The sequence below is a fragment of the Dendrobates tinctorius genome, unplaced genomic scaffold (assembly GCF_039654945.1).
Source record: "Dendrobates tinctorius isolate UK_male_01 unplaced genomic scaffold, ASM3965494v1 ptg000073l, whole genome shotgun sequence".
NCBI classification, from domain to species: domain Eukaryota; kingdom Metazoa; phylum Chordata; class Amphibia; order Anura; family Dendrobatidae; genus Dendrobates; species Dendrobates tinctorius.
The window spans coordinates 37,970,622-37,988,800 of NW_027361741.1; the positions used below are offsets into that span (position 1 = coordinate 37,970,622).

General features: G+C 46.2%; 1 protein-coding gene across 6 annotated transcripts in view; it reads left to right on the forward strand.

Moving 5' to 3' along the window:
- DEPDC5 (DEP domain containing 5, GATOR1 subcomplex subunit) overlaps nt 1-18,179 on the forward strand; it is a 196,914-nt gene that overhangs the window by 8,367 nt on the left and 170,368 nt on the right. For 5 of the 6 annotated variants that reach the window (XM_073582814.1, XM_073582816.1, XM_073582811.1 and 2 more), the window contains exons 7-10: nt 5,799-5,848; nt 12,341-12,410; nt 12,506-12,584; nt 12,748-12,809. In XM_073582814.1, coding sequence (XP_073438915.1) covers nt 5,799-5,848; nt 12,341-12,410; nt 12,506-12,584; nt 12,748-12,809 — 261 coding nt within the window. Of the gene's footprint in view, nt 1-5,798; nt 5,849-12,340; nt 12,411-12,505; nt 12,585-12,747; nt 12,810-18,179 lie in introns of those variants that run through there. The other variant, XM_073582815.1, reaches the window with a different exon arrangement.

Here is an 18,179-nt window from a genome sequence, read left to right on the forward strand (position 1 = left end):
TTTCTTTTAAGGGCGACAGGTCCCCTAAGGGCACCGCTCTCCCTGCACCAGCAACAGACGGGAACATGGTGTCACCTCCATGTACCCCCTTCTGAAGCCACGCTACATCCGGGCAACAGCACTGTCCTATCCTAGGGGATTGAATCTCTTGGATGTACAGAGGCTCTCATGGCGTCCGTGCGGCCCCCACTGAATCGCCACTGACTGAACAGCGGCGACGAATGGAGGGCGGACGGTCCCTCTCCACCTCCCTGTCAAAGGGATGGTGGATTGAGGGCTCCCTGCACCATCCATATTCCAGCTGACCTAAAGGCGATACGCTCCGGCGATTTCCATACCAGGACGCACGCCTCCGGTAAGTAGGACATCATCGGAGGCAGTGGCTGTGGCGGCGGGTTCCAGCACCAGCGGAGGAAGCGCTCCCCTCCCCTGGGTACTCTCCGGCCGTCATGAAAAAATTTAGTCCCCGGCTTGAGCTTACCTTAAGGAATCTCCACCCCCTCCAGCTCCTGTCATGATGCCACGGCGGTGCTCCGCCCAGATTTTTGGAAGTTTCTGGCCCCAATTTCCCCCTCCTTTGGGCGCGTCTCGCTCCCTACAAGACTTCCTCCGGACGTCTCGGCGGCCATCTTTCTTCCAGTCGCATCCAGGGAGGGAGAGGGCGCTGTCACCGCCTTCAAAGTCATTCATGGCGAGACTTCCCGGTCCCTCAGCGAACTTCTTTTTTTGATGGCACCTCCGACATGATCGCTCGTAACGGGGATTCTTCAGGACCCTTCTAACGGACGGCCTTACTGGCTATTACCAGGCGGTGGACAGCTCACATGGAGCCTCTCGACTGGGCTAAGACCTGTATGACGCCCTATATAAATATATATTAGCCCTTCCCTACATGGGCTCGGCTACATTCTATCCTCCTTATTGGAGTATATCCGCAGCAGCAGGATCTCTGACTGACTAATGCTATGTCCATTCAGACTGGCTATCAGTGGAAGATAACCATTGCTGTAAGCATTCTATGGCTTTTCAGTCGCCCTTATACATTATGTAATGGGCCTGAGCAGGACAGGCACAGACATCCATGTTGAGCAGGGCTTGCAGTGGCCGGACCTGAATGGGGGACCGCTGGGTCAGACAGCGTCTGAAGCGGGATAGGGTCCAGGGATCAAAATCCCCTTTGGATGACTTCGGACCTGCAGCACCCAAGGGCAACAGCCCTAGTTATGTGCTCTCACCCTGCGGCAGGCACATCAGCCTCATTGGCCTTCCCTACAGAGGATATGCCTCATCTTGCAGGCACTGGGATCCAGACTGCAACCCGCAAGGGGGCACTTGCAGCAGGGCAGCCAATGCACGAGGCGATTCACATCCTCCGCCGGAGGAACCGCTGAGTAATTTCAGCAGACCATATTCCAGACATGGAATACTGAGCGGCAGTCTCCCTCAGCCGTCAGTCTTTCTTCGGGAGAGTGTTCTCTTAACCTGGTGGTCTTCCAGCAGATATGTCATCTTCGGTCTCAGGATCCAGGAGTCTTTGGAGCGGACGCACGGACTTTCATCTTCCGTACGTGTTTCGCCCCCACTTCAGTTTCTTCCGAAGAGCTTTAGAATAAAGCGTAAAGTGTTTCCAGTCATTCTAGTCACTCCAGATTAGCCACAGCTTGTCGCCAACGTTCCCTGGAGGCTACTGGATCGACCAGATCTGCTCTCTCAGATACAGATTTGCCACCAGAATTCAAAAGACCTGTGCTGAACGGTTGGCCGTTGAATCCTGGTTCATGACTCAGGCGGGGTTCTCCCATCATGTGGTTTTGACCATGGTTCGCGCCCGGAAGCCTGCGTCAGTGTGCATCTGTCACCACACCTGGGAAAACCTTTATCTGGGTGCAGACAAGGACATCCTTCCATCGTCTTCTCGATTCTTCCCATTTTGGAGCTCCTCCAAGCCGGCTTGCAATCAGGCATGGCGCTTAGCTCCTTTGAAGGTCAGCTCTCGGCTTTATCAGTTTTATTTCAGCACAGGATTGTCTCCAGTCTGCGGTGATGACTTTTTTTCCATGGGGTCTGTCATGTGGTCCCCTCTAAAGGATTCCGTTGGATGTGTGGGACCTTATCCTGGTCCTGGGTGTTCTTCAGAGACTCCTGTCTTAACCTTCTGCCAGGACAAGGTGGTTTTTCAGGTCGTCCACTGTTTTCTTGACTAAGGTGGTCGTTTTTTTTTTTTTTTTTTTCCACCTCAATGAGGATACTGTTCTGCCCTTGTTTTGTCTGGCACTTGCATATCGTATTAAGACAGCTCTTCACTCTCTACATAGGGTGAGGGCTCTCAGAATATTCGTCTCGCGGTCGTTATCCTTCCGTAAATGACGCCTTGTTCGTGCTTACTAAGGGTCACTGGTAGTGCTTAGCCGTCCCAAAGTCCATTATAGCCCAGTGGATTCCCTTAGCAATTCATGATTCCTACCGTGTCTGAAGCAAACCTATTCCAGCAGAGATTAAACCATACTCCCCTCGGTTGGTGGACTTGGCTTGAGCCATTTGGGACCAGGCGGTGGTGGAGCGGGTTTGTAAGGATGCAGCTTGGTCCAGTCTACACATATTCTCTAAGCACTAGCATATCCACACTCAGGTTTCCATGGTTACCGGTCCGTGCAGACTGTCTGCAACTGGCCGTTGCGCCCATCTGGTCAGTTGATACGTTGGGTTTGTTCGGCAATGTTGTTCCCCACCCAGGGACTTCTTTAGGATGTGCCATGGTCCTGTGTCCCCCAATGAGGCGAAGGAGATGCAAGGATTTTTGTGTACTCACCGTAAAATCCTTTTCTCCAAACCACTCATTGGGAGACACAGCACCCACCCCTTTTGGCCTGATGGCTGTATTTGTCTTTTGGTTGGACATGTTGTACCTGTATTTGATATTTATAATCTCCTACTGCTTTGTCACTGAACTGGTTCGGGCTGGAGCCAGTGGTGGGTTTATACTGGAGAGGAGGAGCTAACTTTCTTTGTATTCACTTAGTGTCAGCCTCCTAGTGACAGTAGCATACACCCCATGGTCCTTTGTCCCCAAATGAGTGGCTCGGAGAAAAGGATTTTACGGTGAGTACTAAAGAAATCCCTGTTTTCCAGCATGACAATGTCCCATGCCACACAGCTAGGTCAATCAATGTGTGGATGAAGGAGCACCACATCAAATCCCTGTCATGGCTAGACCAATCTTCAGACCTGAACCCCATTGAAAACCTCTGGAATGTAATCAAGAGGAATATGGATAGTCACAAGCCATCAAACAAAGAACTTAAATTTTTGTACATTTCTCTGATACGTGGGAGAGGTGCCGCCCTTATGTATCTGTAGGATTTCCTGTTCCTGAAGGGCGGATCCCCTCTCTCAGGTGGTGCTGTCATGGACGCCGAAAAATACCGTTAACCGGTGAGTAACTAAGACTTTTGCAGTGGTCTCAAGTTTTGCCAAAGCTGTATATACATACACATAACATTAATAATGGAAATAGTTCCCAAAGTTATAAAAAGCAAGTTATGTGAAATATAAGTAATAACATAATAAACAGCATGTAAGTCATAATATAAATCAAACAAATATATATAGTGGGGCAAATAAGTATTTGATCACTTGCTGATTTTATAAGTTTGCCCACTGACAAAGACTTGAACAGTCTATAATTTTAAGGGTTGGTTAATTTTAACATTGAGAGAGAATATCAAAACTAAAATCCAGAAAATCACATTGCATAAATTATATACATTTATTTGCATTTTGCAGTGAGAAATAAGTATGTGATCCGGTTCCAACCATTAAGAGTTCTGGCTCCTACAGACCAGTTACACTCCTAATCAACTCTATACCTGCATTAAAGACGGCTGTCTTACATAGTCACCTTTATAAAAGTCTGCTGTCCACAGACTCAGTCTGACTCTAACCTCTACAACATGGGCAAGACCAAAGAGCTTTATAAGGATGTCAGGGACAAGATCATAGACCTGCACAAAGCTGGAATGGGCTACAAAACCATAAGTAAGACGCTGGATGAGGAGGAGACAACTGTTGGTGCAATAGTAAGAACATGGAAGAAATACAAAATGACTGTCAATCAACATCAATCTGGGGCACCATGCAAAATCTCACCTCGTGGGGTATCCTTGATCATGAGGAAGGTGAGAGATCAGCTTTAAACTACACACAGGGAACTTGTTAATGATCTCAAGGCAGCTGGGACCACAGTCACCAAGAAAACTATTGGTAACACTTTACGCCGTAAAGGTTTAAAATCCTTCAGTGCCCAAACGGTTCCCCAGCTCAAGGAGGCACATGTGCAGCTCCGCCTGAAGTTTGCCAATGAACACCTGGATGATTCTGTGAGTGATTGGGAGAAGGTGCTGTGGTCAGATGAGTCAAAAATTGAGCTCTTTGGCATTAACTCAACTCGCCATGTTTGGCGGAAGAGAAATGCTGCCTGTGACCCAAAGAACACCTGTCCCCACTGTCAAGCATGGAGGTGAAAACATTGTTTAGGGGTGTCTCTGCTAAGGTGAAGTAGTCCTGTCCCCTTATCAATGGGACAATGAATGAAGCCATGTACCGTAAAATCCTGAGTGAAATGGATTGTGGCTGGGTCTTCCAGCAAGACAATGACCCAAAACATACAGCCAAGGCAACAAAGAAGTGGCTCAAAAAAAAGCACATCAAGGTCATGGAGTGGCCTAGCCAGTCTCCAAACCTTAATCCCATAGAAAACTTATGGAGAGAGTTGAAGCTCTGAATTGCCAAGCGACAGCCTCAAAATCTTAATGATTTAGAGATGATCTGCAAAGAGGAGTGGACCAAAATTCCTCCTGACAAGTGTACAAACCTCATCAACTACAAAAAGTCTTGACTGCTGTGCTTGCCAACAATAATTTTGTCACCAAGTAATAAGTCTTGTTTGCCGAGGTGAGCTTTTGCATGGTGACCCAGATCGATGTTGATTGACAGTCATTTTGTATTTCTTCCATTTTCTTACTATTGCACCAACAGTTGTTTCCTTCTCACCCAGCGCCTTACGTATGGTTTTGTAGCCCATTCCAACTTTGAGCAGGTCTATGATTTTATCCCTGACATCTTTAGAAAGCTCTTTGGTCTTGTCCATGTTGTGGAGGTTAGAGTCTGTGGACAGAAGTCTTTTATAAAGGCGACTGTAAGGCCGCCTTCACATTTGCGGATGGCAGAGCTGTGGAGGGCTGCGGACTTCCTCCATGAAGCTTTGCCCACTGCTGCGCCTCCTCCGTTCAGCTCCGCCTACGTCTGCATACGGCCTGCATACCTAGCTTTATCATTGGGTACGCAGGCCGTGCAGATGTATGCGGAAGCCTCCGCATGTGTCGTTTTGACGATGCGGCGACCTGAGTCGAATACAACATGTTGCAATTTGTTGTGCTCACCATACATATATTGCCCAATGTGATCAATGCACCCTGAGATTAATTAATTGAGAGGTGTAGTTTGTAAAATGGGGTCTCTTATGGGGGTATTCTGTAATATGGTGCTTCTTCCCTTCTGAGCTTTGCACTGTGCCTCAAAAGTAATTTTTGAGCACATATGAGGTATCGGAGAACTCGGGAAATTGCATAACAGTATTAAAAAAACCATCTAGACTTTAACATAAAATAGTTTATAGAATAAAGACGATATATTGGTGTATATGGTTATCTTGTTGTGGACATTCTGACAAGTCCACAGTGATTTTCTTTTTGACATTTTACTAAAAAGTCACTCAACAGTCTCCATCCCCTGTCTTGTAGGTCAGCTCTTGTGCCTACATTACTCAGAAGGTGGAGTTTGCTGGAATCAGGTTGGTAACAATAAACTGTAAAGGTTAGATCTCACAACTGAAACTTGGCCATATTTTCTCATTTTATATTATGGTAACAAGGTTTAATATCCTGATCTTTACAGCATCTTGTGCAGGAGCAAAAACAGAACAGATAGATATGTGGCCAATTTTAAATTTAAATTGTTGAGTGCCAAGGCCATTTATTTTTCTTTAAACAGATCATTTTTATTGTGGGAAAAAAACCTACAAATCAAAGCTTTTTATATTTTTCGTACACAAATGTGAGTACAATACAAAAAAGAAAAACAAAAAACCTGACTATATGAGAAGAACATTTTCAAATGTCAGCATTTCTCAGTTTAGACAGCTGAATTGATCATAACCAGAAGTATAATGTTATAGGTAATGATGAAATACCTGGGTATAAAGTAATTATGTAAGGTATTGTTGGTATTAGACCAACAGACAGTGATGCTCACACAGTTATGAATATAGACACTTTGGAAATATATATATTCTTCTGGATAATTTATACTATAGAGATAGATAAGACCTCTAGTACAGTGATTTTGAGCAGTTCGAAAGAGGCTATACGTGGAGCAGTCAGCCACTGTTCCCAAACTTTATCAAATGTTTATTTTTTGTTTTAACCGTAGACGAGGCAATTTGTTTTACATAAAGCATCATGTATGACATTTTTATTCTGATTTACTTTTAGGTTCAAAATAATAAAATTTAAGCGATTTTGTTCAGGAATATGTCTGTCTAAAGCCTCATTCACACATCAGTGTTCGTATGCCAAAACCAGGGCTGGAACTTGGAGAAAAACTATAATTGAAAGATTGACTTCTGTTCCATGGTTTGGAGACACTCCTGGTTTTTGCATACAAATACTGATCAAAAATACTGATTGGTGAATAAAGCTTAAGGCTACTTTCACACTTCAGGTTTTCGGCGTCAGGCGCGATCCGGCGTCGTGCCGGAACGCCGGATCCGGCAAATGTTTAGTAAAACCGGATGTGACGGATCCGGTTTTCTGCCGGATCCGTCTTTTTCTTGACAGACAAAACCGGATCCGTCTCATCCGGTTCATCCGTTTTTTGACGGATTACGCCGGATCCGGTTTTTAAAATTGACCCTTGTGGCCTTCCGAACGGGATTGGCTACTGGAAAACTATATATAGCATGTTCCTACAGCCCTTCTTTGACAGGTTGTAGAGGAGAAAGTGCAGGTTGGAGAGAAGAGCAAGTTACTGGCGAAGATGGATGTTGTCATTGGAAATATTTTGAAGAATTTGGCGGATTTTATAGCGGAGGCGAATCGTTTGAGGGTGATTGTTCTGGAGAAGGAGAGAGCAAGACAGCAGCGCATCAGGCATCGTAGACGACGTTTGTGGATCCACCCCATCACAGCCAAGAGAATGACGCGTGGGGTCTATTCTACACTCTGCATGGACCTTCGACGAAACCCGGATACATTTTTTGGATATGTTAGGATGAAAATGGAGAATTTTGATTACTTGGTGGAGCGCATTGCACACCTCATAAGAAAAGCGGACACCTATTGCCGCTTCTCTGTTTCACCCGCAGAGCGTCTGATGGTGACTTTAAGGTAAGCCACATTTATTGGATGTGATCGCATCAGAGCACACTTTCACTGCAATCTTGTTGGTGGTAGTTTGTATCTCCAAGTGTTATAGGTCAGTTTTGGTATGTAATGCTGTGATTTAAAACTAATTTATTGTTTTTTAATTCCCCACAGATTTCTTGCAACTGGAGAATCACTTTCGTCACTGCATTTCCAGTACAGACTCGGGATTTCCACCATATCTGGAATAGTGAAGTACACATGCCGTGCACTGTGGGACTCCTTAGCTGAAGAGTTTTTACCAGAGCCCACAACAGAGAGGTGGATTGAAATTGCTGACAAGTTTCAACAGATATGTCAGTTTCCCAACTGCTTGGGCGCTGTGGACGGGAAACATATCCGCATTGTAAAGCCAGCTCGATCGGGATCGGAATATTTCAATTACAAGAAATATTTTTCAATTGTCCTCATGGCCATCGCTGATGCGGAATACAAATTTATTGCGGTTGATATTGGGGCCTATGGCCGCTCCAATGACTCTCAAGTTTTCAAACTGTCTGCCATGGGGCGTAAACTGTATGGAAACACCTTCCAGTTCCCACCACCTAGACCGCTGCCGCAAACATCTGGTCCACCTATGCCATTTGTCTGTGTAGGGGATGAAGCCTTCCAGCTGTCAGAACACCTTTTGAAACCGTACTCTAGCAGAGGATTGACAAGACCAAAACGCATTTTTAATTACCGCCTCACAAGAGCAAGAAGAATGGTTGAATGTACCTTTGGTATTCTGACAGCCAAATGGCGGGTCCTATTGACTGCGATCAACCTCAAGACAGAAACTGTGGACGAGGTGATCAAAGCGTGCGTGGTACTCCACAATTTTGTTATCTGCAAGGAACCCATTTCCATTGAGGACACCTCTGAAGAAACCACCTTGCAAGATTACCATGACATTACCACTAGAAGTTCTGTGACGGTTTCAGTAATGAGGGACAATTTTGCACTATACTTTGTCACCTCAAGGCAGAGTACACTGGCAGGATGACAGAGTGTGAAAGATTTGTGCCCAACCAAACTTGTGTACCTTCTGTACCAACAGTATATACCTTTGCCAACCAAAGTTGGCTATCTTGTCATGGTCTCTATTTTTAACTTTAGGCCACAGGTGTGTACCTGGTTGTGTTTTATGCAAAGTATTTCACCTTTTAACAAAAGTTGTGTACATTGTTATGAAATCACCAACAATAAACACAACTTTTTAGGTGAAATACTTTGCTTCAAACACAACCAGGAACACAACTGTGGCAAAAAGCTAAAATTTACCCACAGTTATATACCTGGTTTTGAATACCATTTCACCTTTTAAATACCCTGTATTTAACCTTTTTCGCCGCAGAAAGAAATGACAGACAACCAGTGTAAAATAATTTAACTTTTATTGAAAAATGTTTTTTTTTAGTAAACTTTTTTTAAAATTTTAATAAACTTGTTTAATAAAGCTTTGAAACCATAAAACTGGTCATTTTTATTTAAATACACACATTATAAATCTGTGTAGTGTGTGGTGGAAATACTGCTGTAGGGGCTGCGGGACACTTCGACACTGGGAGTGTGGAGAGAGGACTGGGATCGTGGTGGGGAAGGAACAGTTATAGGTGAAGGTGTGGAAAAAACTACAGAATGGGTGGACATGTGGGAAGCAGAAGAGGTGGTGGGTGGTGGAGTGGAGGGTTGGGCAGGGACTGTAGGAGCAGATGATGTTGATGGCAAGTTGTATGGCGAAGGAGTTTGGTACGGGGCAGGTTGCTGGAAGTGGGGAGATGTCTGGTACGGGGCAGGTTGCTGGAAGTGGGGAGGTTGCTGGTACGGGGCAGGTTGCTGGAAGTGGGGAGGTTGCTGGAAGTGGGGAGGTTGCTGGACGTGGGGAGGTTGCTGGGGAGGTTGCTGGTGCTGGGGAGGTTGCTGGTGCTGGGGAGGTTGCTGGTGCTGGGGAGGTTGCTGGTGCTGGGGAGGTTGCTGGTGCTGGGGAGGTGGATGGTATGTAATAGGAGGGGGAGGATGGAAAGTGGCTGGAGGGGGTGCAGGTGGAGGAACTACTGTGGTGGGAGGAGGAGGTTGGGAGGTAACTTGCTGGAGAGCAGCGTGGCATGAATGCATTACATGCATCTGCTGGGCAGGAGAGAGCGTTTCCATGCGCTCCACAACAGACCTGAAAAAGGTGTGGTTTGGCGAAGATCTTGCTTCTGAATGCATGGTTTGCAGAAGTGTCTTCACCTCCAGAATGCTGGAGTTGATCTGCTGAAAGCCTGCGGAGATTTGCTCTGACAAGACTTTTAGACAGTTCTGGAAAGATGCATTCAGATGCAAGAACTCTGGCGCATAACTCTTTTCCTGACCCCTCTGCCGCTGCCGCCCAGTACCCGCAGGTGTACTAGAGGTGGCAGGGGCAGAAGGGTGGGGTAAAGGGAAAGCGATCTCCTCACCAGCAGCTTCATGTAATGTAGGCGGCCACGATGCTCCTGTGCTGGTGGATGGGACAGATGGGTCGAATGTGTGGGAAGGCTGGGAAGGTGCAGATGTACCGGGGCGGTCGAAGTGTCCCTCGGTGCCGGTCTCCTCAGGGATCGCCTCAGAAGGGTCCAATCGTGCAGGCTCCCGAGTGCTGCTCACCGTGCTGTGGAATAAAGAGAAAAAAAAACAATTAAAATAGTGACATGGTATGGCCCTGGCTGAAAAAAAAAAGTTACATCTAAACATTTTTTTTGTCACGTGTGGTGTGTAATATTTACCTTCTGGTGAGCATTGTCTCCCGGAGGAACGACAGGGCTCGTGCGTACTTGTACTTGCTCCTGCGTCCTCCAGATCCACTCGGGGCCCGCATCTCTTTATTGAACTCCTTCTTGAAACGATCCCTCACAGACCGCCACCGCTTCACAATTCTCTCCCCTGAAACGAGAAAGGACAAAGTGGTTAGTATACAACATCAGTGTTTCCCAAACTCCAGTCCTCATGGTCCCCAGGGGTCATGTTTTCAGGATTTCCAAAGTAAATAGAAATCCTGAACACCTGATCCGTGGGGACCACGAGGACTGGAGTTCGGGAAACACTGGTTTACATCAAGCAACCGGTACTGTATATACTTACGCTCTTTAATCTGGGCCCGAGCTTCGAGGTCCTCCCAGCGGTCCACAAGGAGCGAACAGATTTCCTCCCAGATTCGTCGGGTAACGATCAGGTCAGCGTGGCGTCGGTCAGCCATATTCCAGAGCGGCTCCCTTTCTCTGACGAGATCGATGAGGCGGTCCACATCAATCCCTCCATCCTCACCGTCAGAGTCGGGAGCACGCTGTGAAGGCTGTTAAAGAAAAAGACAAAAATAACATAATTAGCCTCCACAAAAGAAATGAAATAAAAAGTGCAAAAAAAACAAAGCAAAAATATTTATACTTACACGCTGGTGACCGCCGCGTTGCTGTCGCCGACGACCCTGGGAGGCACTGCGAGGACCTCTTGGCCGAGCACCAGATTGGGAAGACTAGAGAAGAAAACAAAAAATGTTATGTCTTTGGATGTAGGCATTTGTTTGCTGTGTGTGGTCTGCAGAACATTGTTTTCTATGTGTTGTGTGTAGTGTGATGTTGTGTTTCTGCGTTTGATGCAAAAAACTTACCAATTGTGAGCCCACTCCAAGTGTCTGTCCACCCCTTCCTTCTTCTGGGAGCTCCTCTTCATCTTGTGATTCCTGTTTTGAAATAAAAGGCAATGAATACACATATATTCCAGAGATGATGGATTTTGGAAATAAAAACTTACCGTCAAACGCTGACGATGCGAGGGAGGGCTCCCAGAAGATGTGCTGTCTTCCTCATGGCCAGACTCCATGGCTGTGGGTGGTGTTTCTGCTGCTGCCATTGCTGCTGCTGCATCTATTGGGCGGCTGTTGAATAAAGAGAAACAAAGGGCCAATGAATATCTTGATATTCCATAGCCCTAGTTTGGAGGAATGGGGGATTTGATAATTACCGTCTCATCTGCTGCTGGACTCCCCTCCCGTTGTTCAGCATGCTGCTCCATTTGGGGTGGTGCTGATGGTGCTGCTGCTGCTGCAGATGTCTGCTGCCTTCTCCTGCTCCTGGTTCTTGGCTTGGGTGGCATGTTGGGTGTGGCTGAGGGTCCCATTGTCTTGCTTTTATATATGTCCTGTGGGCAGAGCTACTGAGCATGCTCAGACCAAAGAAACCGGATCCGGCCGCCGGATCCGGCGCATTGCGGCGCTCATAGGCTTTCATTGTATGAAAAAGCCGGACACGCCGGATCCGGCGTGTCCGGCTTTTTCGACGGATACAAAAAACGTTAGTCACCGTTTTTTCCAGACGCCGGATCGCGTTACTTTGCCGGATCCGGCGAAAATCGGATGAAACGCATGGCCATCCGGCTCGATCCGGCTCTAATGCAAGTCAATGGGGGGGGAAACCGGATCCGGCATTGCATTTCGACGGATCCGGTTTTAGTCAAAAGCGCCGGATCGCGCCTGAAGCAGAAAACCTGATGTGTGAAAGAGGCCTTAGGCTTAAATCACACACAGGGTTTTGCTTTATTTTTCATGTCTTTTTTGTGATTGTGGTCATAGATTTTTTTGGGTTAGAAATGCTGCTACCTGTTAGTTCAATGTGTGTAGCAAAACGAGCGTGAAAGTCACGTCTTCAAATAATTGGTTATTTATCGTGGTGGAAAGAATTAACTAGTATTTGAAATGTAAAAAAATGTGCTTAGTATTTGCAGTATACTTATAGAATTTTGCTAAAGTTTGGTTGTTATCTTTTAAGTAAATGAAGAGGCTTATTTGATAAATGCACCCTAAATATTCTTGTGGTGGTGCTAGGACACAGGAGCAATTTCAGGTGTTATAATCTGCATTGCAGAGCCCAGGCAGGAGAGTTATGGGTGAAGAGTGAGAAGGTCACCTGTGGATACATCAGTGAGGATACGCGGGTATGCCTCTTCTCTCAATACTCTACTCAGTGTTTTTCTTTTACTTATTTAATGTAGCTAATTAATCTCTCCACTATCCAATCCATCGATTGCAGGTAGTGTTCCGTTCCACCTCTGCCATGGTCTATATATTCATTCAGATGAGCTGTGAGATGTGGGACTTTGACATTTATGGTATGAATATGTAGTTCACATTGGGCTAACACTTTCATCCCCTTTTGCATGGATCGATGTATTGTATATTCAATGTGCGGATTGTTTTCCACCCATTCTTAATAGTTTTGAGACCTGTGGGAATAATGGTAAATTAATTTTCATCTATCAATAATTATTCCAGGAGATCTGTACTTCGAAAAGGCTGTCAATGGATTCCTTGCAGATCTCTTCAACAAATGGAAGGTAACAGTCTGAAATGCACAGCTCCGTAGTAGAAAATGAAGAGACTAAGTATTGAAATGTGGCGTCCTTTACTTGGGTATGGCCATATAGCAAAGTGTTAGATGTAGTATTGAAATGTATTAATGTTTATTCTAATTGTATGTAAAGGCAGTATAACTGCCAACAAAAGTGTTACGTGCTGTTAAAGTGCAGAAGTGGAGAACATACAGCATGTGATGATTTAGTCAGAGAAGGAGTATTGGTGGTTTTAGGCTAGCCAACCTGCGGAATTAAACGACCATCTATCGGATACATAAAAGCGGATAAGTGGTTGTTTTATAGCCTGTTTAAACACTTCACACAATTATTTTGTGTGCATAGACTGTCCTTGTTCTCAGCAGCACAATGTCCTGTTTACATAGCACAATGTGCTATTGAGAGCAATAATTTTTTTATGCATCCTTAGAAATAATTTCACTGGACCGGATAGATGCTTGTTTTGATCATTCATTGGGTAATTGTCAGCTTGGTTAGGCCTGTTTCACACTTCAGTTTTTTCTGTCAGTCAAAATCCGGCAAAATAGCGGAAAACGGATCCGCAGGCGGACTGAAAGAAACGGGGGACAGCGGATCGGCGGATGTACGGATCTGCCGATGGTAAAAATTTAAAGGAACCGCGCCCGGAGAGAGAGAGAGATTTCTTCCAGCAGCCAGACAAGATTCAGGGTTAAAAAGGGAAAATGCGGATCCGCAGGGCAAAAAAACGATACAGGCTCCGTTCGATCTCAGCGGACGGCAAAAATTTGGCGGATCCGCAAAAAAACGGATCCAAAGGATGGACATCCATCAAGATCCGTCGGTAATGCAACTCAATGGGGGAAAAAAACGGATCCGCCAAGCAAAATGGTTCACATTAGCGTTTCTCTGTGCAGCTTATCATCTGCATGCGCAAACGCATGTTTATGCAGCAGGTTTTTTTATCAGCATCATTTTACGCATGGCTGCAAATAAACGCTGCGTTTGCATGCATTTGTATGCGTTTTTGCATGAGTTTGTGTTTATGTGCATGCGTTAGAAATTTCCAATGTTTTGCAGTAGCTTTTCCTTGACATCAGACACCCAGTAGGACACACACACACACACACACACACACACACACACACACACACACACACACACACACTGCACTGATTAAATCCTCGTCTTTGGCTGCTGTATCTAGCTGCAAGATGCAACTTGACCTGGACAGCTTCCAAGAAGATCTGGATTTACAACTGGAATTGGCTGCTGCCTTTGCTTGACAAGAACAAAGAAGAGAAAGATGGAGAAGACGTTGTCATCGCTATTGGCAACACCCCATCCTTGAACTCCGAGAGAGCCGCGGAGCCTACCTCTCTTTGTACACAGAGTTGCAGCAAAACCCGGAGAAGTTTTTTGACTACACAAGGATATCAGAACTGAGCTTCCATGACTTGCTGCTACATGTCCAAGGATCCATCGCCAGTCAGGACACACAGCTCTGTCGAGCAATTCCTGCTGAGGAACGTCTTTTGGTCACCCTGAGGTACGTAATTTGGAAAAAGAAACACCTGGCATTAAAGATTGCTAAAAAAAAAGCCATGTACTTATTTTTTTTTTTTTCTTTTCATTTTCTATTCCACAGATTCCTGGCTACCGGAGAGATATTATCATCACGCCATTTTCAATTCAGGATTGGAGTGAACACACTTTCTGGGACAATTGGAGACACCTGCCATGCTTTAGTTGACATACTGCGGCAAGAATTCCTCCCCCAACTGAACCCTGGCTTGAATTGCTTCCAAAAATCAAGGAAATTTGTAATTTTCCCAACTGTGTGGGGGCTGTGGACGGCAAACACATTGGGATGATGAAACCTGCTGGAAGTGGAACAGAGTACTTCAATTATAAAAAATACTTTTCCATTGTTCTAATGACTATTGCGGATGCCGAGTGTAGATTTGTTGCCATGGACATTGGCTCATTTGGACGAGGAAGTGACTCGCAGACTTTCAAAAACTCTGACATGGGCCAATGTCAGTATGGGAATGATTTTAATTTTCCGCAGCCACGACCTCTTCCCAACACTGACGGACCGCCAATGCCTTTTGTTGTTGGGGATGAGGCGTTCCAAATGTGTGCCAACCTCATTAAACCATACTTAAGTCGGAACTTAAATCACACAAAAAAAATTTACAACTACCGACTGACAAGGGCACAAAGAACTGTGGAGTGTGCATTTGGATTGCTAGAGTCTAAATGGCACATTATTTGCACATCCATTAATCTAAAAATTGAGAATATTGATGAGGTTTTAAAAGTGTGTGGTGTTCTGCACAACTACATACTGGTAAAAGAGCGACCAAACTTACAACCTGAGGAACCTGTTATATTGCATAATTAATTACCAATTTCACCCTCTGAGACCCACATTTGTTATGATTGAGTCACCGTAGGAGGCAGACACAAAAATAGAAGCTACGTCCAGAAAACCAGAGAAGTTGGCAACTATCAGATTGCAGACCCCTGAACCTATCAACACAACTAGCAGTAGCCGTGGGGGGTTCCTACGATGCCCTAGACCCCTCGATCACAGCCGGAGCGCTAAATAGCCTAAAGACAGAAAAGGAAATCTAAACTGCCCCAGAGCAGACCCCAAAGTAAAAGGCAGCCCCCAACATATAATGACGGTGAAGCAAGATGAAAAAACGCTCACACAGATAGAAAGATAGGCTGAGCAAACGATGGGGCCCAAGCTAGCTAAACAGAACAGGAAAGGAAGGTTGCTGTCTGCAATCTGCCAAAACCCTATGAAAGACATAAGCCAACAAGCTGATATAAAAAAGACCCTGAAGCAGCTAGGCTTCAAAAACTAAATCAGCACTCAGGTATTTTCACAAGACAGAGCTAAAGGAATTCAGCACACCCCAGCAGGGAATGGCAGAAATCCAGAAAAACAAAGCAAAACAAAGTCTAAGCACAAATGCAAAAAGCCGAGCAGAAAACTTAGCTTTAGAGAAGCAGGAATTCAGACTGGTCTCCAAGGATCCCACAGAGAAATCACCCGCAGGGCAGGAGGGCGTCGGCAGCCTTATATCCAGTCAGTAACTCCACTCAGCCAGTCGTCATCATCAGACTCAGGTGCTTGATAATCAGGCTCACTACCTTTCTTTACCAGAAGAGGGAGTTCCTCGGGCCTCAGTAGTGAAGGGGAAAATAAACTCACAACACACATTGGAAGTTGCCCAGATAAGGGCTAAGTTTGCTGCTTACTTTGTTTCAGATAATGGACGTGTGGCATGGCAAGACGAAATGATTTAACCCGCTAAGTAAAATGTACCTGTTATGTATAAATTTACCTGCAGTGTCAAAATTACATACCTGTTATGTTAAAATGTACCGTATTTTTCGCTTTATAAGACGCACCACAAATTTTGAGGAGAAAAATAAAATATTTTTTAATAAAATGGTGGTGCCTCTTATAATCCTTGCATCTTATTGCTTACCGGGGTTGGTGGCTGCGGTGTAGAGGGGTCCCAGGCTCGCTGCTGGAGCAGGTGTGGAGTGATGCTGCAGGCCGCATTCAGGGATGAAGGGGGGCTCCGATGTGTGCCGTTGCTGCTGCTGCAGGGTCTTGTGCTGCTGCAGGGTTTCTCCGCTTGTCTAGCGGTTGCTGGCTGGTGCTGCGGGTGTCTCCGGTGCCCAGCAGTGCGGCGTTGTGTGCCCGTTGATGCCCGGGGCTCTGCCGACATTGTGCGACAGGCCAGAGCCCCGGCATTTTCTCAGTTCCCTGTGTGCGCGCTGTGGTGCCAGTAAAACAAATGGCCGCCGGCACATGCGCAGATGGGATCTCGGGACCTAGTTCTCGAGAAATGAGATCTGAAATCTCATCTCTCGAGAGCTGGGTCCCGAGATCCTATCTGCGCACGTGCCAGCTGCCATTTTTTTACCGGCACACAGGGAACCGAGGAAATGCCAGGGTTCTGGCCTGTCGCACAATGTCGGCAGAGCCCCGGGCATCGACGGGCACACAACGCCGCACCGAAGACACCCGCAGCACCGGCCAGCAACCGCCGGACGCCCTTGATCACAGCCTAGGTAAGGCATGTCCGCTTTGTAAGACGCACCCCTGTTTTCCCCCCAAATTTGGGGGAAAAAAAGTGCGTCTTACAAAGCGGAAAATACGGTATATGTAATGTTAAAATTTACCCCTAATGTTTGCCGAGTTAAATAATAAAATACCTTGCCTCAAAAATCCAGTACACGTGTGTTTGTGGCTGCGGCGCATAAAGATACATATAAAACAAGATATAGTGCAAGCAAAATACAACTTTTATTTTACAAAATTTAACAAAAGAAGGGTTAAGGTCGGGGTGATTGTTTTTTGCGTCGGGGTTTACGTGAGGGTGTGATGGGGTGGACCTTGGGGGGGTGGAGCTGTGAGGATTAGGTATTGATGAGGAAGGGGTTACAGGGGAAGGGTCTACAGGGGAAGGGGCAACAAATTGAAGGATTTGATCAGGGTTGGCAGAGGAGACATTGGGGATAGATGACAAAGTGGAATCATGGGAATCGATAGATAAACTGGAAGGTACTGACAGACACAAGGGAAGGTAGTGACAAATTGGTAGGTGGAGGTGGTGGGTTCAATGTGGGAATGGTTTTTTGGCTCCTGTTTTTCGTTCTGGTGGAAATATTTTTTTTTTTTTTGCCCCTCTGTTTTCTTGGCCGAGTGGGAGTGGTGGCCTCTGTAGCAGTCATCTGGCATGGTGCTGGACTTGGCCGCATCGTGGATACTGCTGGCTGCAGGGGTGCTGGACTGGGCAGCATCGTGGATACTGCTGGCTGCATGGGTGCTGGACTCTGGAGCATGGTGGATGCTGCTGGCTGCAGGGTTGATGAACTCGGCAGCGTGGTCGCTCTGTGAACTGGAGGCGGTGGGGGTGGAGGATGGTTCGGTGCTGTGGGAGTTGGAAAATTGGCTGCTAGTAATATCCTCTGGCCTGTTGAGTGTAGCTTTGTGACTGCTGCTGATGCAATGCGTGGCTGTAAGCAACCTGGCAGGCCTGCATGATGTTCAGCTAGAGTTTAGGCGTGAGGTTTTCCGACACGCTCCACTCTATTGCAGAAAAAAAGTTGCGCCGGTCTCTCATGGTCAGCTTCTAGGTGGTCAAGGCATTTGTTGACTTCCTTGAACTCACTCTTCACTCTGTCAGCAATCAACCTTACACCATCCTGGAAGACCGAGCTTAAGTACATAAATTCTGGCATGCCTGACCTCTCCCAGGCCCGCAGACGAGAAGACACAAAAGCAGGGGCAGAGGGCCGGGAGAGGGGAAAACCTGTTGGACTGGCTGCCTGTTCCCCAGTCTT